At 40.2% G+C, this 26,112-nt stretch overlaps 1 protein-coding gene across 7 annotated transcripts in view; it reads right to left on the reverse strand.

The window, feature by feature from the left end:
* Window positions 1-26,112, reverse strand: part of PDE1B (phosphodiesterase 1B) — a 534,903-nt gene that overhangs the window by 23,928 nt on the left and 484,863 nt on the right. For all 7 annotated transcript variants that reach the window (XM_082244620.1, XM_082244621.1, XM_082244618.1 and 4 more), the window contains 4 exons: window positions 25,595-25,715; window positions 20,331-20,412; window positions 20,046-20,169; window positions 10,548-10,684 (listed from right to left, as the gene is read on the reverse strand). In XM_082244620.1, coding sequence (XP_082100746.1) covers window positions 10,548-10,684; window positions 20,046-20,169; window positions 20,331-20,412; window positions 25,595-25,715 — 464 coding nt within the window. The remainder of the gene's footprint in view (window positions 1-10,547; window positions 10,685-20,045; window positions 20,170-20,330; window positions 20,413-25,594; window positions 25,716-26,112) is intronic.

Raw genomic sequence — 26,112 nt, forward strand, 5'->3', positions numbered from 1 at the left:
GTTTTGGCCAGCTCTTTTGCATTACAGGTCAGTTCCCGTTATCTATTTCTCACACCTTCAGCAGTCTTGAGTGCTTTTTCCCACTCCGGCATCTTCCTCCCCGCCACTATCCCGTCCCGCTCCCTTTAATCCTCACACAGATCCATCCATCTCTGCCTGTCACGGTGCTTTCCTGTCATATCATTGTTAACCCTCGCTATTTTCTCCTCACCTTCGCATAGGTGTGTGTCCACCCCCATACACAAACATTGCAAATGACCAGAATCCCCCACCCTGCACACCCCCAAAACTGAATCGTTACTAGTCAATGGAGATCTCTCCCCCTCACCCTCCCTGCCAGCCAGACCATTTGCTTTTATGATACAATGGCTATTCCTCACCAGCCAACAGTATTCCCCATGCCCATCCCTCTCCAGTCCCCTTGACCTTCATCTATTTTCCTCTCCTCCCACTTCCCTCACACCAGCACAAATCCTTTTTTTTATCTCTATACAGACCAGGATCCCCCAGTTTCACTCCAGTTCTCCTCTACCCATCCCTCATCTCCTAACCATTTCCCCCTTTTTTTCCTGTCCTTCTTCTCCCCTACCCCATGGTTCCCAGTCCCACCATCCCTGCCCCCAATTGTTCAGGGGCTAAGGAAAAACCCCAAGGCAGAGCATCTTATTACTGCTACTGCTTGCGTAGGCGGGATGTGTACTGCACCAATCCCTGCTGACTCTCCTCTCCTGTCCTATTCATCATTGATTGGGGCAGTACACCTCCCACCCACACAAGCAGCAGCAGTAGTAAGACGCTCCACCTCGAGGTTCTCCCTTAACCCCTGCAAAGTGCCAGAAGAGAGCCAGAAACTCTGGAGGGGAAGGCAGAGGGGAAGATGTCATTCCAGTTGGAGATATAGCCCAGTGACAGCCTGCCAGAACAGGTAAGATCTGTGACAGCAGCTTACCTGCGCAGCTCTTCTTGAGGAGACCAGATCTGTATTATAAATTACTGCCACTATACTATATTTACCCTGTATCTACCCTGTATCATGTCCACTTACCCTCCCCCTGTACTGTACCCTCCTAACCACTGTATTGTGCCCTCCAGCGCCCACATACTGTACCTTCCTGCCCCTTCTGTACTATGCCCTCATGCTGCCCCTTGTATCCGACAATCGTAACCGCTGTACTGTGCACTACTGAACACCGCACCCCCCTCCCCACCCCCCGTGTACTGTACCCTCCTGTTCCCCCCGTAATTGTGTAGGTTTTGTTGTGATTGTGTCCGCTAATAATGAAAATAATGTTCATGTATTTTTAGTGAAAATATTGTTTTGATATTTATTTATTTCTGGCCGGGGGGGGGGGTCTGTCAGGTAGGCTGTATGGGGCCCAGTGATTTCTAACAGCAGCCCTGCCTGCAATTGATTTTTTTATACCCTGTCTTTCGACCTACACTACACTAATAAACGACTGCATGTGTTTTTTTACAGGGCATATTTCCAAATTGTTGCTGCCTTTAAGCCCTTTAAAAAAAAAGTGTAATATTCCTGGGCAATGTTCATAAGCACACAAGGATATGTTTTCCTTTGTGAGATCATGCAACAGGGTTATTTACAGCCAATAGATGGTAGGAGTCAGGGACAGAGCAGTGTCACCCCCAAAACACAAAGTTCCCAATCAAGAACCTTTATATCAGTATCACCAGCTGTTAATACTTGTGGGAGATTTAGTCAGTTGAGTTTACACCTACTTTAACAAACAAAGCTTAAAAAGCATTGGTCTGATGCTGCATCTATCTCCTGGTGCCTCTACACTGAGAACCGATCGATCAAACACCACCGATCGCTCGGTTCTCACAGATCCCCGAGCAGAGAGCTGCTGACTGTGAGTCAGCAGCTCTCTCCTCTGCCCCTCCTCTCTCACTGGAGCGCTAGGTTGTGGAGGGGGAAGAGTACCCGGCTTAGCCTCTCAGCGACTCGCTGAGAGGCTGAGCTGGGTAGCGGTCCAGGGGTCTGGCGGATCCCAACTCCATGGTTGTGATGACACAGAGCCTGGACAGACTTCTGTGACGTCAGCAGAGAATGGACTTCAGCCCACTCTCTGCTGAAAACTGGTCACAGGAGTGCAAAACGAACTGCACTCCTGTGATCCATAGGAGAAGTACAGCCAAACAAGCTTTGGCTATACTTCTCCTTTAAGTTCTTTGATGTGCAGCGCTGAGGTACATTTTCTTATGTGTGCACAGATCTGAAAACCTAAAAAATTGAGGAGCATTTTCTTTTCAGGAGCAATATCTAAACCACCTTACGTTATATCACTCATATTTTTCACACCTCCCTAGCTCCTTAGATAAAATACAATTTAGGTATACACTGGTTAGGCCTATTATCCTTGATTAAAATTGTCCTGCTGATGGACACTTTTACACTGCTTTATCTGCTGAAGTCCTAACTTTACTTGCTCTTTGTCCCTACTAAATTGGGTCCACCTAATTAGACCTATCCTGCTGCTGGTCTATTACACTGCTAGGTCATCTTCAGTCTCTTAATTCTTGTAGTAAAATACCTGTTTTTACTCTTTCTAGGGAATTATCTATACTTCCTGCACCTGGTGTGACCCTATTGTATGGGATGTGGCTGTCAGTTAACAGCTCACATCCTTTTCTTTGGCAGTGTAGTGATCACACTACACGAGCAGAGTCTGCACAGGGTTAACAACCTCCTATTTCCTCTGTTCTGATATGGAGATGGCTGTGAGAGCAGAGCTTTCTGTTCTCTGTCCTGTGCCTGTTGTAGCCACAGAACAGAAAACTGAACACTCCTGAAAAATAAAGAGACCTGCGTCCATTTGAGTAATAAAGGGCAACATCTGCTCCATGTTATAAATTTAGAGGTGTCATGCAAGCTTGTGTTTGTGTTAATTACTCATTTTGTCTTTACTACATTTCAGACAGTTTTGCCCCCATTAAAAATGTATTGCTGCTGCCCATTTTTTTAAGATTATAACTTTTTGCAGTTCTTCACTGTATCATGAAAAAAAAAGTAAAATAATGTGCACCAAAAACACCACACACCTTCGTTCTAAGTTAGCTTCTTAGTCACTAATTCTCTTCACTATGCTGAAGGCCCTCTTTGACATGAACACCAGGGCAGGCTAGTACCTCAAGCATATAATGGGCCATCTTCAGCCAGTGGTACATTCTTGACACCCAGTAGTCCGGCAATCTGTAGATTGTGATCTACCAGTAGATCGTGGCCAGGTGACTGGTAGATCACAGTCTGGGTTTGCTGACTTGCCATCCTAAAGCATCAAAGTGCAATGCAAAGGAACTACTTGTAAAGTTGGAGCTGCAGTAGAGAGCAAGAGCCACATAGGCTGAAGCCTCCTCTGTAGTGCAGGCTCCTGTCCCATGCAGTGTTATACCTACTTCACTCCACCTCTTATCTTGGCTCATCTCCAGAGTGGTGCCAGCAGCAGGAAAGAAGAGGTATTTAGATCAGTATGAAGCAATACACTGGGCATACTAGTATAGGGCTGCTTTGTATTGCTTTCTCACCCACCACCAGCAGCTAAAGGAGGTAGGGATTTGGGGCGGTAAACTCAACCAAAGGGTTTTACCCAACTTTCTGTGTAAACGAGCCCTGAGGGTGCGCAATGCAACTAAGGGCTTCTCTGAAAAGTGATCTGACTGCGTTTGACAGGTGGTGTTGCCTCCTCACCTCCTACTCAACAGGTGATATGCTGCATTCTCACCACCTGATTTAACACATGATTGCAGTGCAATGCAAGCTTTTGCGACACAGTACTACAGCATCCAGAGGTTTTATATCAGGTGTGAGGAGGAGACACTGGGTGACACTGTGCCCGGAGATCTTTGACTTCTCCCATGTTGTTCAGGTAGATCTCCACCTCTTTAATGGTGCCTAAACCTGCAGTAGTCTATTAATATGATCATATGATCATTATGTTGATTGATCAGGGCAGGGGCGACCTTAAGTGCAAAAAATAAAAACCTTTCAAAAATAAGAAATACATATTTTAATTTTTAAAAATGTTAAACATTTTTTTTTACATTTTAACAGAAATGGCAGGTGGGGAAATGGATGGGTTTGGAGCAGTGTTTGGCTATTAGCACCTTCAAAAGTCATGTTTTTTGCACTCAGAGACTGTTGGCCTCTCACTCCTTGAACGAGACCTAATCAGTGAGATAGACCAGCAACAAAGGTGATTTCCTACTGGTTAAAGCTGATCTGCTATGGTTCAACCACCATATGGTCCCTTTTATCTTGCTACAGCCTCCTGTTTATGGGCTGGGAGGTATAGACCAGATTTCACCTACTCATTAATATAGCACCTACATGGTCAGTCCTTGCCCAGCCTGTCAATTAACCTAAATATTTACCTGTATTCAGACCATCACCCATTGTTTGATCAATAGGTTCATTTTTTAGCCTCAGGCTCCAGCCTATGCAAGTTCCCAAGTTCACTTGGTTGCCAACTTTAGCTTGTATTTAACTGACTATGCTTGTTTGCTGCTTGCCCTGAACTTTTTTCTTTCCCTTTTTCTGATATTACCTGTCAACTGATCAGCTGTCATCTGCACATCTGTGTCTGAGGGCCGCAACCTGGTATACCCACCATAAAAGCCCATCACTTTTTGCAGGGTTCTTTGGTTAAGGTCTGTTGGGAGTGCTTAGATCTGCTCCTTTTAAGCACGCACACCATCTTTAACATTAATATAGCACTATATCCAGTTTTTCCATGACAATGCGCTTCTCTCTGTGCTTCAGAAACAGGCTTTTTAACCCATTAGAGGCATTTTTCTCTCTACTCTCACCTACACAGTGGTATTCCATGTAGCCATCTCGTTTGCAAGTGTCTGATCTGGCAGCCTTATCTTTTAGGAAAAGTGTTTTTTATTTTTGCATAGGTACAAGTTGGTGTTAAGGCCTAGGACTTCCTTCATGTCTACAGTGAGGGTAAAAAAAGTATTTGATCCCTTGCTGATTTTGTACATTTGCCCAGTGACAAAAAATGATCAGTCTATAATTTTAATGGTAGGTTTATTTTAACAGCGAGAGACAGAATAACAACAAAAATATCCAGAAAAACACAATTCAAAAAAGTTATAAAATGATTTGCATTTTAATGAATAAAATATGTGTTTGACCCCTTTGGAAAACATGACTTAGTAGTTGGTGGCAAAACTCTTGTTGGCAATCACAGAGGACAGATGTTTCTTGTAGTTTGCCACCAGGTTTGCACACATCTCAAGAGGGATTTTGTCCCACTTCTCTTTGCAGATCTCCATGTCATTAAGGTTTTGAGGCTGGCATTTGGTAACTCGAACCTTCAGTTCCCTTCACATATTTTCTATGGGTTTAAGGCCTGGAGACTAGGCCACTCCAGGATCTTAATGTGCTTCTTCTTGAGCCACTCCTTTGTTGCCTTGGTCATGTGTTATGAGTCATTGTCTTGCTGGAATACTCATCCATCACCCATTTTCAATGCCCTGGATGAGGGAAGGAGGTTCTCACCCAATATTTGACAGTACATGGCCCCGTCCATCATCCCTTTGATGCAGTGAAGATGTCCTGTCCCGTTAGCAGAAAAACACCCCCAAAGCATAATGTTTGTAACCTCCATGTTTGACGGTGGGGATAGTGTTCTTGGGGTCACAGCATTCCTCCTCCTCCAAGCACGACGAGTTGGGTTGATGCCAAAGAGCTTGGTTTTGGTCTCATCTGCCCACAACACTTTCACCCAGTTCTAATTTGAATCATTCAGATGTTCATTAGCAAACTTCAGATGGGCCTGTACATGTGCTTTCTTGAGCCGTGGGGACCTTGCGGGCGCTGCAGGATTTCAGTCCTTCACGCCATAGTGTGTTAACAATTGTTTTCTTGGTTACCATGGTCCCAGCTGCCTTGAGATCATTGACAAGATTCTCCTGTGTAGTTCTGGGCTGATTCCTCACCGTTCTCATGATCATTGAAACTCTATGAGGTGAGATCTAGGATGGAGCCCCAGACCAAGGGAGATTGACAGTTATTTAGTGTTTCTTCCATTCGCGAATAATCCCACTAACTGTTGTCACCCTCTCACCAAGCTGTTTGGCGATAGTCTTGTAGCCCATTCCAGCCTAGTGTAGGTCTACAATCTTGTACCTGACATTCTTGGACAACTCTTTGGTCATGACATTTGTGGAGAGATTGGAATCTAATTGATTGGTTGGTCTTGTGGACAGGTGTCTTTTATACAGATAACAAGCTAAGATTAGGAGCACTCCCTTTTACGACTGCCGCAGGTAGCTGCTCTTGCACAAATCGCTGTAACTGTACGGCGGTCATGAGCAGGACGCTAGGGGGCGAGCGCACGCCGCCGTCCCTGCTGAGAGAGAAGAACGGCCAGCTGTTGTAAACACATCTGACCGTTCTTCTCCCTGGGATGATCATAGAGCCTCTGTGATCCTTCTATATAGGATTACAGGTCTCTATGGTCATTCCACAAGCCACGCCCCCCCCACAGTTAGAATCACTCCCCTAGGCTCACATTTGACCCCTTGATCACCCACAATGCTAACCCCTTCCCTGCCATTGTCATTATTACAGTAACAGTGCATATTTTTAGCACTGATTACTGTAGTAATGTCACTGGTCCCCGCAAAAGTGTCAAAAATGTCAGACGGGTCCGATCTGTCCACCGCAATGTCGCAGTCCTGCAAAAAATCGCAGATTGCCGCCATTACTAGTAAAAAAAAAAAAAAAACAATAAAAAAGTACATAAATCTTTCCCGTAGTTAGAAGACGCAATAACTTTTGCGCAAACCAATCAAAATACGCTTATTGCAATTTTTTTTACCAAAAATATGTAGCAGGAAACAAATTGGCCTAAAATGTTAAAAAAAAATGATTTTTACATTTTTTTTTCTTGGGAATGGTATATAGCAGAATGTAAAAAATATTGATTTTTTTTCAGAATTGTCGCTCTTTTTTTGTGTATAGCCCAAAAGATAAAAATTTGCACAGGTGATCAAATACCACCAGAAGAAATCTCTATTTGTGGGAAAAAAAAGGACATAAATTGTGTTTGGGTACAGCATCGCACGACCGCGCAATTGTCAGTTAAAGTCACGCAGTGCCAAGTTGATAAAAGTGGCCTGGTCATTAAGGGGGCAAATCCTTCCGGTCTTAAAGTCGTTAAGAGAGTGCTCCTAATCTCAGCTCATTACCTGTATAGAAGACTCCTGGCAGCCATAAATCTTGCTGACAACTGATAGGGGATCAAATACTTATTTCACTCATTAAAATGCAAATCAATTTATAACTTTTTTTTAAATGTGTTTTTCTGGATTTTTTGTTGTTATTCTGTCTCTCCCTGTTAAAATAAACTTACCATTAAAATTATAGACTGAACATTTCTTTGTCAGTGGGCAAACAGGGGATTTAATACTTTTTTTCTTTTATCAGCAGGGGATTTAATACTTTTTTCCCTCACTGTAAGTAGTATCCCATTTTCCTGCCTATGTTTACCTGAACATGGCAGGTACAGCCTTAAAATGAAAAAAGTATATCTGCAAAAAACTATTATCTCCATCTGCAGAACCTTTGCATTGCCTGACCTTCTTTAATAAAGGGGATTGCCCAAATGTAGTGGTAGATATGGCAATAGGGGAGATCAATACACTCTGGTGCATAGTACTTTATCGCACAAGTCTATGGGGACATGATGCAAACAAAGGGCAGCTTTACCTTTGTCTGCAACAAGTGTATGCTGCTTAAGACCCTGAACTTAAAAAAAACATGGCGAAGAGCTGGCAGCCTATGGCTGTCGGATTCTGCACTAAATCTATACTGTTCACTGCCGTTACCTTTACTGCAGGATTTCCCTGCCCCATTTGCTGCTGTCTGTCCCTTCCCTTGTGTTGTGGAAATGAAGGAATCATGTGGCCATAGCTTTTACACCAGCAGTCATGCTTCAAGTGCAGGTATCCTATGACTATAGCTTTTCCACCTGCAGTCATGTTTTGAGTGTGGGGGATCTGCCACAATCAGGGAATCAGGCAAATAGTACATAATTTAAGGCTGGCTCTGGGATAGTGGCAGTAGGTTCCCTAATTTCCCCCCTGGGTAGGAATAAAATATCTTTGTTTGGTGAGCTATGGCTAAGCGCTAAGGAAGCATGAAATGCATTAGCTGGTGATGCTGTTCCCCTCTATGTGTGTTTTTGTTTTTATGGACTTGCTGAAATAAAGGTGATTTTACTGGATATGCGGCCAACTAGAATTCTTTTTTCTCCTTTTTGAAGTTGTCCCAAACTTCCTACTCCTCCTCACCACCATACCTCAGCACTCCTGCTCCTCGTAACCACCAGCACCCCAATCCTCCTCTTTGTATGGCCTTCTGTTCTGAGCAAAATAATGGTGACTGGGTACTCAACACTATGGTGTAGTACAGGCCACAAGCTTACACAGAGGTGTTTGGCAATGCTAGCATGAAAATGCTAGGAGTTGGGGTGTTCTGGTGACATTTTTTTCAGAGGTCTGTGGACCAGCCCTCGAAATAACATTGAAGAAATTCAGCTGACTCGCCAGTTGGCGGGGCTATATCAGGGTTCGATGAAGAGGAGAAGGAAAAGGATGCATGAATAGCATTTGAAAGGAAAGTGGCTGTTCTATGTCCTTAAGGAAGAGGAACAGGGTGTTCTATGAACTTGAGTAAAAGGGTGAGGAAATAGCACATTAGAAGAATTATAAAAGAATGTGACTCTTATGCACCCTTGGGGAGGAGGTAGAAAAGGAGAAAAGGGTGCATTAGCAGCACTTGCAGACAAGTGGTTTCATTGTGCTGAAAAGGAGTTAGAAGCTTTGTCACCACCTCTTGCGTCATTTACCACTGGTGAGGTGAAAAAATGGATCCTGAAAGCATACTGCTTCTCTCAAATAACCATGGAAATTTAAAAAAGAAACTTAGGACCTGTTTACACCTATACTCTGTTTTGCGTTATGGCAGTCTATTCACTTGAATGGGCTGTCTATTGCACAAGTAAAGTGCATGTACTAGTTTTAGTAATGCAGTACACCACAACATACAGTAGTATCTTACTGTACATTGGGATGTGAGGCAATCAGGTACATTAGTAAGGTGCATTGGTGTGTAATATGCAATGCACCAAACGGAACAACATGCACATTACTGTAACGTAACAGTGTGAATCCTCTCTCAAAGCTGAACTCTGGGGAAAAAGTAAAACATTTACCATTGCAGTGGGGGTCCCCTCATACTTCAATGGTTAAATGCTTTTTTTTTTTTGCCTACCGGGAAAAAGAACATTTACTTACCTTAACCCTTACTCTATCTCCAGCCGACACTAACCTTTTCTCTCTGATGCTTTGGGTTGGGGTGGGCCCTCATTGTCCTTATTCAAAATGCAGGACTACTGGTCTTGCATTGTAACTGATGATGTCATAGCTGTGTCTGTTGGCCCAGAGCACCAAAGAGAAGAGGCTTTGGGAGACTGGTTGCATGGAAGGAAGAGCCTTCTATTACTGGTCCTGCTTTGTAACTGATGATGTCAAAGCTGTGTCTGTTGGCCAAAGCACCAAAGAGAAGATGCTTCGGGGGACTGGTTGCATGGAAAGAGGAACCTGCGTGAGCATGGGATTAGGTAAGTAAAAGTCTTTTTTTCTGCTACCCTAGGCAAAAACAAAAACAGCATTTAACCCTTGCTGTACTGGGCGATGGCATTACCACCGCAATAGCTTTTTTTTCGAATTTACAGAGTTCAACTTTAATGTTCTGTTATCCCCTCAAGGTCTAGATGCCATATAAATTTGTTTAGGTTTAGACTCCTGTGCAGCGGATTCAGCTTTACATCATTACTGATAAGGTAAACTCCTATGATGCAATCTTGGCTTTCAGTGCAGTATATATTTTACAAACTATACGGGTCTGTATATTTGGTACTTTCTGAGTGCAAGAAAATTTAGCTAAAGTGATGGTTAATCGTTTTTGCTGCCAGTGTAAAATAAAATAATTTGTTTTTTTTTTCCAGTAAACCAAATTTCATTTTGAAGTGAGCCCATATTATGCTTTATAATAATGGAGAACTAGGGTTCAAAAAATATAATTGCATTGTGAGTTAAGATAAAAGACTACATCTACCATATACATTCCATCTACCAAATTCCACTGCATTTACTTACAGTATATCCTATTTTATTACACATGCCATCTCACTTTATCTACTCCATCACACTTCATGTACCCCATGTCACTGCATCTACCCCATTTTACTTCCCTTATCCCATGTCACTGCACCTACCCTATTTCGTTGCATTTATTTGATCTCACTGCATCTTCTCTATTGCACTACATCGACCTGATCTCAGTGCATTTGCCCACATTTATCCTATCTCACTGCACATATCCCACTTCACTGTTTGTACCCCATCTCACCTCATTTACCCCAGCTTACTTCTTACATCTCACATCACTGCATCTACTCTGTTTCATGCCCTATACCCCATCTGCCCTTTCACATAATGAAATGCATGCTCACCACTTGCTGCTCTTTCTTTCCACTTCTGCTTATTCTCTTGGATATACTTGGTCCATGTTGATCGGAAGCTGTTCAGGTCAGCATTAATATCACCCAGTTCAGACTGTTCATCTAGTGATGGTTGTCTCCACTGAGAGCTACAGAAATAGAAACAAAAATTCTTGGTCAGTTACCTCTCTAAAGTTTGTCATAAAATATATTGTACTTTGGTAACTGTATGTGGTTGACACATATAGTAAAATTATAGTATTCAGTATGTAATTTCCTTTAATATTTAACACGACTTTGTGCATGTTAAATAAAAAAAAAAAAAAGAATGCCTACAGTATATATAAGCACATGAATTATGCAATTATTAGGATAAAATATTTACTTTTGCATAAGTGGTTCTTTAAACCTGCATTTTAAAGGGATTGTAATGTCTGCGGTGCACTAAGGTGAAAAATGTTCCTTGTTGCAGCTGCCCCCAGAGCCCCCCCTTTTTCTTACCTGAGCCCATCTGTTCCAGTGATGTGTACAAGCCCCACGGCTCCAGCTGCTGTCTCTGTCCTCATTGGATAAATTGATAGCAGTAGAAGCCAGCACCAATTGACCCTCCAGCAGCCAACAACAACAGACCTCCCCCTGAAATAGTAGATCCCCAAAGCCACCATAGCCCCCCCCCCCCCAGTAACCAGCAACAATAACCCCCACTCATAATAGTACATCCCCCCCTGCTGTCGATTACCAAACCTACAACTGTAGATACCTGTTTATTTAAACAGGTGTAGTCTGCTTTACAGAATTGTGATTTGACCAAGACATGTTGCATACTACATGGCTCAAATCATAATATAATCAACTGCAAATTAAAGTGACCCTAGACTCAAGTATTCTTCTCCATCAAATAGTGTGAGAGAGGATTGTTATAAAGCAGCATCCTGCTTTTGCTTTTTTTCCTAATTTGTATGTGTATCTGCTCCACAGTAATGCGTGACTGTGGAGAGGTCTTCATATTAGTGGAGATGCAAGGTTAATGTTATGTCATCTATATAAGCTTTTGGGTATCTTGTTCTAAAACCATGGGCATTGGCTTTCCATATAAAGCTAAACAGTCTTCTTAACTAAAGAAATGTATAGAAAGTTTAAATTAATTAAACAGTGTATGATATACCTTCTATCTATTTAATAATGCTAGCAGCATAAGGTTTAAAAATAGTCAATGTTGATTCAGGGAGTGCAGTTGCACTTTAACAGGAACTCACCTGGGCTCTATGCAGGCATAACTCTGCTAGTTCCTCCACTCCAAATTCATTTAACTATGTCCATATGGATCTGACTTTCAGTCATGAAGTCTTGCTGAAACAGAAAGGATCTTCCCCCAAAACTGTTGCCATGATGCTAGAAGTGCACCATTATCTAAAATGCCTTTGCTTTCTGTAGCATTGATAGTACCCTTCAATGGAAAAATCTAAACTCAATAATTTGGAGGCATTTATACATATGTTGGCCTTATATGTAGATGTGATGCCTTAGATGTCCATAAATGTTTGAACATATCCACTTGCCACTAAATCAAGTACCTGGTACGTCATTGTACTTTAAGTGGTTGTACAGTTTTTTAGAGACAACGGTTGGCTCATTTGTAATAGCAGAGTGGCTAACTAGCCACTCGATTGCTATTACATGCAGCAGGAGGGGATGTTCCCCCCTGTCCTGTGACTTGCTCCCGCTCTCCTGTACCACCAGGGGACCTGATTGACCAGCCAGCACATCCACTGGCTGGTCAGACAGCTGAAAAAAGCCAGGATCGCCTTTGATCGGCTGTTTGCTATTGTAACCCCAAAGTGATGACATGACATCACTCCTGGATTACCTGAATGTCAACTTGGCATTTTTAAAAAATAGAAGGCATTCAAAAACACTGATCTTGGTGTTTTGAATGATTTTAAGGGCAGAGGAGAGATTAGGGGTCTTGTAGATCCCAGATCCCTCCATAATGAGTACCTCACACGTGCCTATTGCTGTCACGTAGGGTGTTTACACTCCTTGTGACAGCAATAAGTGATAAAAAAAAATTAAACCAACAGTGTAAAAATAATGAATTAATATTTTTTTTTCTAATAATTTAAAGTGCCCCCGTCACACTGTGCTAGCATGTAAAGACGAACGCACACGTCGGTCCTGCACTTGCAAATGGCGATCGTCCCACACATGTGAGGTATTACATAGAATGCCAGATCATGGGTAGTAATTCTAGCACTACAACTTATCTGTAAATCTAAAGTGGTAACCTCTAACGGCTTGTAAAGTGTCGCCTTTGGAAAGTAAAATGTACACTATTTGTTGCCGTGGCACAGGCGTGCACAATTTTAGAGTGTGATATGTTTGGTATCTATTTACTTGGTGTAACATCCTCTTTTAATATATTACAAAAAAATTGGGTTATGTATAGTGTTTTTTTGCATTCGATTTTTTTTTTAAAAGTGTATTTTTTCCCAAAAGATGCGTTTTAAAAATCAGTGCTCAAATACCGCATGACATAAAAAATTCAAAACCCACCAATTTATTATCTTTGGCCCCTGCTTTAATATATATATATATATATATATATATATATATATATATATATATATATATATATATATATATATATATATATATAATATTTAGGGGTTCTAAGTAATTTACTAGCAAAATAAAAAACTGATTATTATTTCATGTAAACAAAAAGTGTCAAAAAAAACCTGGCCCTCAAGTGGATATAGGGGTTTATTTACTGGAGACAAATAGGCACTTTGCAGGGGAAGTTGCACTTTGCAAGGCAAATATCCCCAGGGCTAAGAGGTTGTGAATTTTCATTTTGCAAAGAATACGCAATCAAGGAACATAAAAAAGCATTTTTGCTTACACGTGATTGGATGATGGAAGTCAGCAGAGCTTCACCTTATTTACTGAGCTAAGGGAAAAATCTCCAAGCACGTGAACTGCCCACTTGTCTTAAGAAAATCAACCTCACAATGTATCACTGGAAAACACTTTCTGTATTTTGTCTCCTGATAACACAATCAATGTAATCCAGTAATTACAGGCAGCAATTTCTGGGATATGCCTATGCACCAGTGAGGCCAGAGTACGGCAGGGTGCCTAGCCACTGCCACAAATGTGGACGCCCCTTTGCTGCTTCTAAATGAAAATGATCTGTTAAAAGTAATGCTTTTTACTGAGTGGCTTTTTTACATTAAACTTTGCTAATGAATACCATGCTAGACAGACAGACTTTACATTTTAAGTATAGGTCCACTGTAAAGGTCAAGTGATTACCAAAATAGTTCTTACAAAGACAACCATTTTCCTCTGGGAAATTATTTCCTGAAGTAAACTTTTCATGGGAACTTCTTTCTGAACTACTCATGGCCACTTCTAATAAATAAATATAAGGTCTAAAGAACTCCAGCATGTAGCACACCAGCCGACACTATATCCTGATATAAAATATACCAATAACCAAATATGAAATGTGCCACTATAGAACAAATGTGCAGTCATATATACAGGTGCAACTAAAAAGTACACTGTTAGTGCAAAGTAAGAAAATAGGAACAATTTGGTATTTGTTAAAAAACACACAATGTGCAAAATGACTATGTACCAAGCATATAAATTGAGAATATGCAAATAAAGTGCAAACGTGAAGTCCATTCAAATTAGATCTCCATACAGAGATTTTGTAAAACAGTTCTGGTAAACATCCAATAATCACTCTCCCTCTGCTGCCAGTGAAATCCTGCTGATGGATAATGTACTGCACAACCCATGCTGTGTACCCAAGGCTTACCAGAAAGTTTTGACCCTTGTTGGCCATAAAAGGCTGTACTAGTTAAATCCTGTTTCGGGGTAAAGTACAACACAAAGATCCTCCAACTTCCTCACATCCATAGAGCACAGCAGGCAATGGGTTTAGGTCTGCAGCTTATGTGCAAATGTGCAAACTTAACCCAGCTTCAAACACCAAAAGGATTAATATTGCATGCAACAATATAAGACAAGGCAAGCACTCCTCATAGTGTAAAACCATATTTAAAAAGCTTCATTAAATAAAATGAATTCACTCACAGGTTAAAAAAAAAAAATGTCCATAGCACTTTGATATAGTAAGTCCACATTATGCTAGAATACAAGATGGCTGCCAACCGGTTGACATGCATAGTGATGTACGTCCTGGATCTGCCCTACACATTTTGTCATACGTGATGTCTTCAGGGGCTCAAGACGCACGTTCAGCACCACGTTACATATATAGAGGAGCAGGAAAGTGGATAGGTTGGCAATTATGCAAATATATCCACAAAGGCTGACTACAATGAAGTAAAGTGTCTCCTAGTGGCAAAAAAAATTAGAAAAGGGCTAGTGATATACATACACAATCCCGGAATAAACTTGGAAGAGTCCCTCTGGTGGTCAAAAGAGGAAAAAGCAAATAAAGTATATTAACCACTTATTCTATAAACAAATCAAAATGGGGAGATTCTTCATAAACTATGTTATGAGTAATAGATTATTCCTAAATAGAAAGGTCCGGATCAGTCTTTCCTTACACAAACTTCCAAAAACATTATACAAAATTTCACATAAACCAATGAAATTAAAATTAAAATGAGAAAATCATAAAATACCTTAACTAATTTAATATTAGGTACACAGACTCTATCAGCCTAAGTAAGGGCAGATATGTTCTACCTTTGCTGGTATCACTCTATATGTATCCATTTTACTACAGAATGGTATCAATTATTGTTTATAAAACAAATTGATGCCTCATTCAATGTTGAGACCACGAGGAGTAAAAGTTCTTATAGATTCATTTAGTCTCCAATTTTAATCGAATAGTTTGTATATGCGCTCCTAGGTCGCAGGGTGCCTAGGCGCAAAAAAAAAAGGGGGGATAATTAGGGGTGCCACATCCTTAATCGTGGAATAGAGAAAATAGAAGACAAGGAATTTGGACTTTATTGGCACCAATATTAAAATTGTATATTTTTATTGAAAAATTCACAAAAAAAACATTTATGACAAAGACAGAAGAAAAATATATAAAATAACAAACATACAGTATACATACAATGAAATAAGGCAGCAAAGCCTCAAAACAGTGTGCAAATCGCATAACCTGCTAGGTAATGATAATTGTAACAACAATCACATATTTTACAGAGTAACCTGTATTCATAAGGCGGCCATAGAGAAGGATGGTGACCGTCTCTAGAGGTCGTCTGTACAATGTGGATAAACAGATGTTAAGTTGAATCCCAGTTGCCCTACATGTTTCGCTTAACATAGTAAGCTTCCTCTGGAGCACGTGGTGGAAACAAACATCTGAAAGGGACTTCAAGTGATAAGACTTTGTAATAGACTAAGCCTGGTGGGCTAAAGAGAGTAACGAGATTGGGTATCTATGACAGGGAGTCCTTGATTCGATCAGGATCTATGTCACATGACGAATTATGTTCCATGTTACTTTTGGCACATGTATTAGGCAGTTTGCTCCAACCACAACATACCGACCCCCTCGTTACTCTCTTTAGCCCACCAGGCTTAGTCTATTACAAAGTCTTATCACCTGAAGTCCCTTTCAGATGTTTGTTTCCACCACGTGCTCCAGAGGAAGCTTACTATGTTAAGCGAAACATGTAGGGCAACTGGGATTCAACTTAACATCTGTTTATCCACATTGTGCAGACGACCTCTAGAGACGGTCACCATCCTTCTCTATGGCCGCCTTATGAATACAGGTTACTCTGTAATATATGTGATTGTTGTTACAATTATCATTACCTAGCAGGTTATGCGATTTGCACACTGTTTTGAGGCTTTGCCGCCTTATTTCATTGTATGTATACTGTATGTTTGTTATTTTATATATTTTTCTTCTGTCTTTGTCATAAATGTTTTTTTGTGTGAATTTTTCAATAAAAATATACAATTTTAATATTGGTGCCAATAAAGTCCAAATTCCTTTTCTTCTATTTTCTCTAGTCTCCAATTTTGATATTTCCCTTTTTATGTTACTCCCTCTCCAATGTAAAGTATATTTATATATTCCCATAAACACAGTACCAGCTGGGTTCTTATGATGCATGGCATAGCATTTTGACACACTGTGCCCCTTGAACCCCCATTATTATGTTTTTTCTGTGTTCTTTAAGACAAAATTGTAACTCCCATGTGGTCTGTCCCACATATTTCAGACTGCAAGGGCACTAGACCACATTCTTCACGTCATAGAGAAATGAATGCCACATGTTTTGGATGTTTTGATTCATTGAAATGTGGTTAGTTTTCCACCATCAAAGGCATCAACCTGGCATACACCACATTTACTGCATAAAAGGAAACCCTCCATATTTTGAAAAAAATACCAGTTTAAATGGTGGATCGTAAATGTTGATGGCAACTTTATTTCTCAAAGATGGTATCCCCTAAATATTTTTGCAGGGTTTTTAGGTAATACTTGGCCTAAAATGTTATAATTTTTAGCACAGACCAATATTTTTTGATGATGTTTTTAACTAAGTAATGCTGAAAAGAGTAGGTGGTAATCATGGACCAGTTAAATGTGTCTAAACCAGATGAAGATCTACTACTCTCCTTAAGCAGTAGATCAGTTGTTTTACCTGCAGAATTGTTGTATCCAGTACTCCATTATCATATCTCTTTTCTAAGAGTTTTGACCCCAGAGTCTGAGCTTGTTCAGAATAATTCTTGACTTCAGTACAATTATGTTTGAGTCAAAGAAATTGACTCCTAGGGGCAGAGGCTAACCAGGAAGGATGATGGCAACTTCTCGTATGAATTAATCCAATGATTCCAGGTCCCTGTACCTAGGTCCCTGTCCCAAATAAGGATAATATCATCTATGTAGCTCTTCCATAGTCATAATTTCAATTTTCTAGTGGTCAAAACTACATCCTCCTCCCACTTGGCCATTAATAGGTTGGCCATACTAGGAGAAAATTTGGCTCCCATGGCCACCTCCTTATTCTGAAAGCAAAAGCTTCCACCAAACCTGAAGTAATTATGTTTCATTGAAAATTATAAAAGTTGAAGAATGAAACTCCTCTGGATCTCTGGTAAAGTTAAATCCTTGTCTACAAACTGAACAGCATCATAGCCAAGTCTATGTGAGATGACCATGTACAGGGAGGCTATGTCCACAGTGGCTAAGATATATGCTTCTGGCCATTGTATATCTATAAGGACATTAATAGTGTGCATCGTAACCTCCAGAAAAGAGGGTTTCTGCATCACTAGTGGTTGCCAGTAGTGATCAATATTCATCCTAATCCTCAAAGTGCCACTAATGAAGGTGGATTTAAACTACTAAGATATTGTGGATTTTAGGTAGACAATACATGACTAGCACTCCAGAGGCAAAAGGGACCAAAAAAGTCCATACTTGTTTTAAAATCCCATCTTTATAACCACAATCCACCTGGCTATGTAGCGCTGTTTTGTAATACTTTTTAGGAAGTGTGTATGTATGTCAATTGCCCATTCTACATTTCACCACTAGGGGGACATTACTTCATTGCAATTGGCCTTATGGAGATCTATTTAAAAATGAATACCAACCAATCCGCCTTTTCAGTATAACAGTTTCTCACAAAAGTGAGTAAATCGCTCACATTTTTGTAAATATTTTATTATATCTTTAATGTGCCATCACTGAAGAAATGACAGTTTGCTAAAAAGTAAAGTAGTGAATGTACAGCTTGTATAACATTTTAAATTTGCTGTCCCCTCAAAATAACTCAGCACACAGCCATTAATGTATAAACCACTGGCAACAAAAGTGAGTACACCCCTAAGTAAAAATGTTCAAATTGGGCCCATTTAGCCATTTTCCCTCCCCGATGTCATGTGACTCATTAGTGTTACAAGGTCTCAGGCGTGAATGGGGAGCAGGTGTGTTAAATTTGGTGTTATCGCTCTCACTCTCTCATACTGGTCACTGGAAAGCTCAACATGGCACCTCATGGCAAAGAACTCTCTGAGGATCTAAAGAAAAGAATTGTTGCTCTACATAAAGATGACCTAGGCTATAAGAAGATTGCCAAGACCCTGAAATAGAGCTGCAGCATGGTGGCCAAGACCATACAGCAGTTTAACAGGACATGTTTCACTCAGTACAGGCCTCGCCATGGTTGACAAAAGAGGTTGAGTGCACGTGCTCAGCATCATATCTAGAGGTTGTCTTTGGAAAATAGATTTATGAGTGCTGCCAGCATTGCTGTAGAGGTTAAAGGGGCAGGGGGTCAGCCTGTCAGTGCTCAGACCATATGCCGCACACTGCATCAAATTGGTCTGCATGGCTGTCGTCCCAGAGGGAAGCCTCTTCGAAAGATGATGCACAAGAAAGCCCGCAAATACTTTGCTGAAGACAAGCAGACTAAGGGCATGGATTACTGGACCCATGTCCTGTGATCTTATCAGACCAAGATAAACTTATTTGGTTCAGATGGTGTCAAGCGTGTGTGTTGGCAACCAGGTGAGGAGTACAAAGACAAGTGTGTCTTGCCTACAGTCAAGCATGGTGGTGGGAGTGTCATGGCCTGGGGCTGCATGAGTGCTGCCAGCACTGAGAGAGCCATGGATGCTAACATGTACTGTGACATACTGAAGCAGAGCATGATCCCCTCCCTTCCGAGACTGGGCCGCAGTCTCCGATAACGACCCAAAACACGCCTCCAATACGTTCACTGCCTTGCTAAAGAAGCCAAGGGTAAAGGTGATGGACTGACCAAGCATGTCTCCAGACCTAAACTCTATTAGGCATCTTTGGGGAATCCTCAAACAGAAGATGGAGGAGCGCAAGGTCCTTTAACATCCACCAGCTCCGTGATGTCCTCATAGAGGAGTGGAAGAGGACTCCGCTGGCAACCTGTGAAGTTCTGGTGAATTCCATGCTCAAGAGGGTTAAGGCTGTGCTGGAAAATAATGGTGGCCACACAAAATATTGACACTTTGGGCCCAATTTGGACATTTTCACTTAGGGGTGTACTCACTTTTGTTGCCAGCGGTTGAGTTATTTTGAGAGGGCAGCTGTTTACATTGTTATACAAGCTGTACACTCACTACTTTACATTGCAGCAAAGTGTAATTTCTTTAGTGTTTGTCACATGAAAAGATATAATAAAATATTTTAAAAAATGTGAGGGGTGTACTCACTTTTGCGAGATACTGTATGAAGAATGTGCATCCTGGGCCCCTATTGATGTCACGTATGATGTCACATATGAAGTAACAAATTGTTCTTATTTGTTTACTTTGCACTAAAAGTGTACTTTTTAGTTGCACCTATTTAGATTACTGCACATTTGTTCTATAGTGTCACACTCGTGGCCACTTACACCACCATTTTTGATGACTGTTCTCCTCAAAAGTTCTTTCTTTTTCCACAAGCAAGAATTCAGTTTACGTTAAATCACACTTTCAGAAGAAGTAAGATTATGAACAAACCTGGACTGGTTGACAGGAGCAGCTGGTTTAGTTTTGCTGCCCTCTTCTACTAATGGAAGAACAATCTTTTCAGCCACATCAGTCAGCACTGAAAATGTTGGGTCAACAATAAACTCAATGAAGCCTGTAAGGAAGCAGATGACAAATCACTGATGGGCTGTAATTCCAGACATCATTGAATGACCTTTGTTGACCTTGACAACCTTCAAGGACATTTTTGATCTTATCTTCCGCTTTCAGGTTCAAATTTCTACTTACTATGTGATAAAGGAAACTGCAACATACCTATTTGAGACTGAGCTACCAATGTGGACTTGCGGTCACAAAGTGGAGAGAACGGCAACCCCATTTCAGCCTCTTTGTCACCCTGGAGGAAGTAAAAAACATAATTAAAGCAAAGACTAGTACAGTAACTCAGTTTCTGTACTAAGCAATAAGAAAGGTATTGGATATTAATCACAAGATCTTTCTTATACAGCAAAAAAAAAATTAAAAATTAAAACCTTGTTGTAGAAAGAATTATGCTCCCCCAAGTGTAAGTAGAAATGAGTGGTTGATTTACTCACTGACATGTAAAAGAGAATCTGTCACTAGCAATTTAATAACAAATCTTGCAAAGAGGATGCATTATAATTTACCAGTACATACTACCTAGATTTGTCACATGTGGAAATGTTCACTTCAACTGTGACTTGAAGGTCAGACACATTCACTGCATCCTATTTATGCATGTCTTTATCAGTCACGGAGGCATGTGCATTGCATGACAGAGCTTAAGTAGATATTTACATATCGCACAAAGAGCAAACACAGATGGTATGTACAAACACCTTGCAATGATTTCTATTTGGAAAGCTTGATATCAAATTATAACTGGCATGTACACAACCTCTCAGGGACACTATTCACAAAATGTCTCTGCCACAGTTCCCAGCCTTGCCAAGGGGTGATTTATCTACCTGTATCCACTCCAAATGTCACCTGATTTAAAGACCTGTATCTACTCCAAATGTCACCTGATTTTACCACCTGTATTTACTCCAAATGTCAGTTTTAGGTGATCATATATTAGAGGAACATTGTCACAGTTAAAACATGGAGATGACCTCTTTTTATTAAAATGCACATTGCCTGATGAATATCTTGCTTTTAAAGCTGTTTACCCATCAAAAGATTTGTATTTCTGTTCATTCAATCCTGAGAATTGCATTTCGGTCCATTCATTCCTTGGATTTACACAACCCTGACACACAACACAGCAACCTTAGAGACCTGATTTTTTGTTTACCGCTGCAACTACGTCTTGAAAGAGTCCCAGCCTGGGATTGGACTGTAAAGGAAAAGCAACAGACTGATGAGCTCATTTGGCTATCTCTCTGCTCTCATGTCCTGTAAGCATGTTTTTTTATTGAAAGAGTCCCACAGCACAATTGATGGGCTCCTTCTGTTCCCAAACTAAACTCTGATGTTCAGGGGAGGGCAAGGTTTAAATTCAGATAGTAACCAAGTTGCTATTAGTTTTTTTTTAGTGAATAAATACCAGCATTTTCACAAAAGGTTTAGTAACTGTACCCCCTATATTCCTTGTATGGCAGAGGAAATTATGCACTTCAGTTAGCTATATAAGTGTTTGCTTCTGTGTTGTTTAGCTGTGAAATTACTATGGGACAACATGCTGTCTTCCACAGTTGCGGCACCTTCAGATTTATATTTTTAATTTAAATTTAAAATGCCTGAACATTAGTTTAATATGCAATAATATTCCCAGAAAGACTTGTGATGCGGTCTGTTATTAGACTCATAAAGTCAACTGATATATTATTGTTGGAGTTATTCTAGATGATGGAATACTGTGAAAATAATAATTGAAAGAGATGAGTATCTAAACAGCAAAATTGGGTTGCTGTTAAAGAACTTTCTACTTAATGACAATGTTACCTTTTAATAATACAGCAGAGACAACAGCAAATTTCCTTCCCACAGAGAACGTAGGATCCAATTCACACAACGCCCGAAGGACTCATCATTCGTAATTACAAAGTATTAACAAAGTATACGTAATTAATAGTATATATAAATGCTATAGATGTAGATGCTATAAATGCTAGAACAGCATCTACACAGCTTCTTACTATCTATTACCTATTCCAAAATATTTCCAAGCACCATATTTCCTTTACCCACTGAGTTCAAGCCTGGCCATAGTTGAGCTAACCACTTCCATTCTGCATAACACAGCCTTTTCATTGATCCAAGAAATTGGACTATAGGATATAGTTATCAAAGCTTCAATTGGACGTTTGCCCAGTAAATCATTAACATCTTTTTGCCCAAGTATCATAGGATGGGATTTGCCCACTAATTTCTGACTGCATTTGCTCTATGTATGATGTGGAGGCCAAAGGGCAAATCAAATCAAGTGTTAGTAATATACTGTATATGAAGTATTGTAGAGGTTTATGGTTTTTTTTGGGCAAATGTTGAACCAATTGCCATTGAAACTGACAAATATATCTCTCTTTTACCAAAAGCTGGGCATAATTATTACAGTATATACTCATTACACAAATACAGACTTTCTGAAAAAACTCTAATTAAATCTATAGGCATGCATGGTTCTTGAAAGGCAGAAGTAGCTATATGTTATTTTCATTCATTTATTTAAAATAAATTATCTATGTAACAGAGCTGTCAGTATATAAAATAACTGCTAACATACCCATGACGCTTGCGTCGTTATTTTTGTTTTTAAAGCTTTTCATTTCAATAGCATTATAGAATGGGATTGGTGCAGCGCTAACACAATTGAATCCACAGTCCATACAAATGTTCAAATGGATCAAATACAAAAGTGCAGTAAACAAAAGTTCATCAGAGAGTGCTCCAATAAAGAAGGGAAACTGTCCACCACTTCAAACTTGGAAAAAGCCCCGAGTGCAGGAACCGCCACCAAGATAATAAATGGCCTCTTACCAAATTGCAATGACCCCCATTACAAGGATCAAAGACAGCCTGTGTGATCAAATCAGTGACCAGATCGACATGTATCGATTCCCAGTGTTCCCTCAGCAGCTCCGACCGGAACAAGTGAACATAAGGAAAAGAGGGACAACTCCAATAGTGAAGTACGTTCACAGGTTTATTCAGTAAAAGCAGAGTGGCAACTCACGTTTGCATGAAGAAATCACAGCATGTCTCGGAGCTATACTCTCAGAACCTTTGTTTCCAACCAATAAAATGGCCGCCGTGTCTCCTTGCTGGCCTCAGCACGACGAACCGCAGGCTCCTCCTCCGACCGGTTTCATCAACACGTGACTTCGTCAGGGGGTGTGGCCTATGGCAGAACGTCTTTCCTTATATGCTGGGTGAGACAGGGCGGAACTCGCTGCGTCCAATCCGGAGCCAGCAGGAAGAGGTCATCCCAAACCATCAACAGGAAGGAGACCAACGACCCGGAACAGGATGTGTGACCTTTGAATGTCAACATCCGGAGCTAAACCCGGAATTGGAGACCGCAAACAGCGATAAACAGATCAAATATTAACATGATTGCACAAGAGATATATGTGCCTTATATTTCAAAGGACTTCTAGTGCATATTTGATCTTAAGAAAGAAACCTTATTTAAAAGAGCTTCAAAACGGGGGAAACCTATAGGTAACCAGGGGAACAGTGCTCTACTCTAGCCGTGCTAGACTTTGCTGGGAAACACCGCCATCTAGCGGCCAGAAACAAAAATTCCCGAGAGTGCTCCATTACATAACTTACATTGACATGAAGGAAAAATTATAAATGTAACTAAAAATGTGAACTAAATATGATACACAATATGACAGTTTAATAGAATCACAAAAAATATAGAATAAAAACATTTAAAACTATCCCACAAATAAAAACAAAATAAAATTATGATAACCAACAGTGCAGAACATACTGAAAACCCCTTCATCAGGCATTATTGATAAAGGAATTAATATCCCAATCAATATTTAACCCGAACTGCGGTTCGTCGTGCTGAGGCCAGCAAGGAGACACGGCGGCCATTTTATTGGTTGGAAACAAAGGTTCTGAGAGTATAGCTCCGAGACATGCTGTGATTTCTTCATGCAAACGTGAGTTGCCACTCTGCTTTTACTGAATAAACCTGTGAACGTACTTCACTATTGGAGTTGTCCCTCTTTTCCTTATGTTCACTTGTTCCGGTCGGAGCTGCTGAGGGAACACTGGGAATCGATACATGTCGATCTGGTCACTGATTTGATCACACAGGCTGTCTTTGATCCTTGTAATGGGGGTCATTGCAATTTGGTAAGAGGCCATTTATTATCTTGGTGGCGGTTCCTGCACTCGGGGCTTTTTCCAAGTTTGAAGTGGTGGACAGTTTCCCTTCTTTATTGGAGCACTCTCTGATGAACTTTTGTTTACTGCACTTTTGTATTTGATCCATTTGAACATTTGTATGGACCGTGGATTCAATTGTGTTAGCGCTGCACCAATCCCATTCTATATTGCTATTTAGATCTGGTATTTCTGATTCTAGATCAGGTGCTGGCTGCTTTCATTTGGTCTGTTGACTTTTTATTCATGTATGTTTTTATCTTTACATTTTAGCGCAGCAATATCCCCATTTTTATATTTCAATAGCATTGTTAATGTTATATAATATTGTTAACATACATTTCACATCTGAATACTACAGCATCTTAAATAAAAAGGTAATACACCCTGTTTGTTTTTTCTATTGTTTTAACTAGATGAACTTGTGTCTTTTTTCAAATTTATTTTGTAACTGTGTAACACTTATTTAAGTACAAACTTTGCTTGATAGTTTTAAACTGGCTCATGTATTACTTCTCATCAATTTAAACAATCATGGATGGAAACCAAGGTTGGAAATTACAGCTGTTTTTTCTCAAACTTGAACAATTGCTTGGCAGAAAACCAACTCCTCCTCCACTGAACCCTCCTCTTTCAATGACTCCACTCACTAACCACTTTCAGAAAAGCTTCTTTCCCAAAGGGGCTAATGAAGAAAATTATAATATCAACGTTCACATTTAGAATCTCATGGAATTAAGTCTCCAAATAAGATTCTTATTAGAATGGTAACCAACGTAGGGGTTGATTTACTAAAGACAAATAGACTGTGCACTTTACAAAGTGCAGTTTCACTCTGCAAGTGCAGTTGTTCCAGAGCTTAGCAAATGAATAGAAGCTATCCTGACTTTCATCATGCAATCATGTGCAAGCAAAAATGCTTTTTTTTTTTTATTTTCCTTGCACATGATTGGGTATTCTTTGCAAAGTGAAGTTATATCTCATTTACTAAACTCTGGAGCAAATGCACTTGCAAAGTGCAACTACATTTTGCAAAGTGCACAGTCTACTGGCCTTTAGTAAATCAACCCCATAGTGCTAGCTCAAGATATCATTAGTTATCAATGTATTTTGAGATGGTTTTCCAGTTACAAGGAAAAAATACTAAACCTGCTACTTAAGTCTCAATGAAATAACCATCAATCATGCTGATTCGTATTGGTGTTTATTACCTGTCGAAAGAACTCCTCCATTAGAGCTTTGGTCCATCGTGCATGTACTTTCCACTGCTTTGTAGGGTGGCTAATGTCAGCTGCATGGAGTAGTAAAGATAGTGCCTTTGATTTGTCAATGCTGCAATAAGAACCAAGACAGACCTGGTAAATAGATCTAGGCATGTACTAAAAAAAATCTATCATAGTCTATTTTGTAGGTCACTGTATTAGCTGCAGTTACTGCATGAACTGCACAGTCTAAAACCACCTTAACCACCAAGACAGCTAGTCCACCATTGGACAATTGTTTGAAGACTAGAATTTTTAAAACTGTTTTTACCCAATCCCCCTGAAAATGGGAATAAAAGGTTCTCAGAAAAAACTCTTTTATTAGTGTAGAGAAGGGTTTGAAACTCCATCAGGTTTTTCTGTTACAATAAGTTTTTATTGAGTTTTACAAAGTTGAACAAGGCGAGTGAATGAACATCTGAGGAAGTCATGTGACCCTGTGATTAAATGTGTAGGGCGTGGCTTAC

This window comes from Pelophylax lessonae, assembly GCF_965119305.1.
Source record: "Pelophylax lessonae genome assembly, chromosome: 2".
In the NCBI taxonomy this organism is placed as follows: Eukaryota; Metazoa; Chordata; class Amphibia; order Anura; family Ranidae; genus Pelophylax; species Pelophylax lessonae.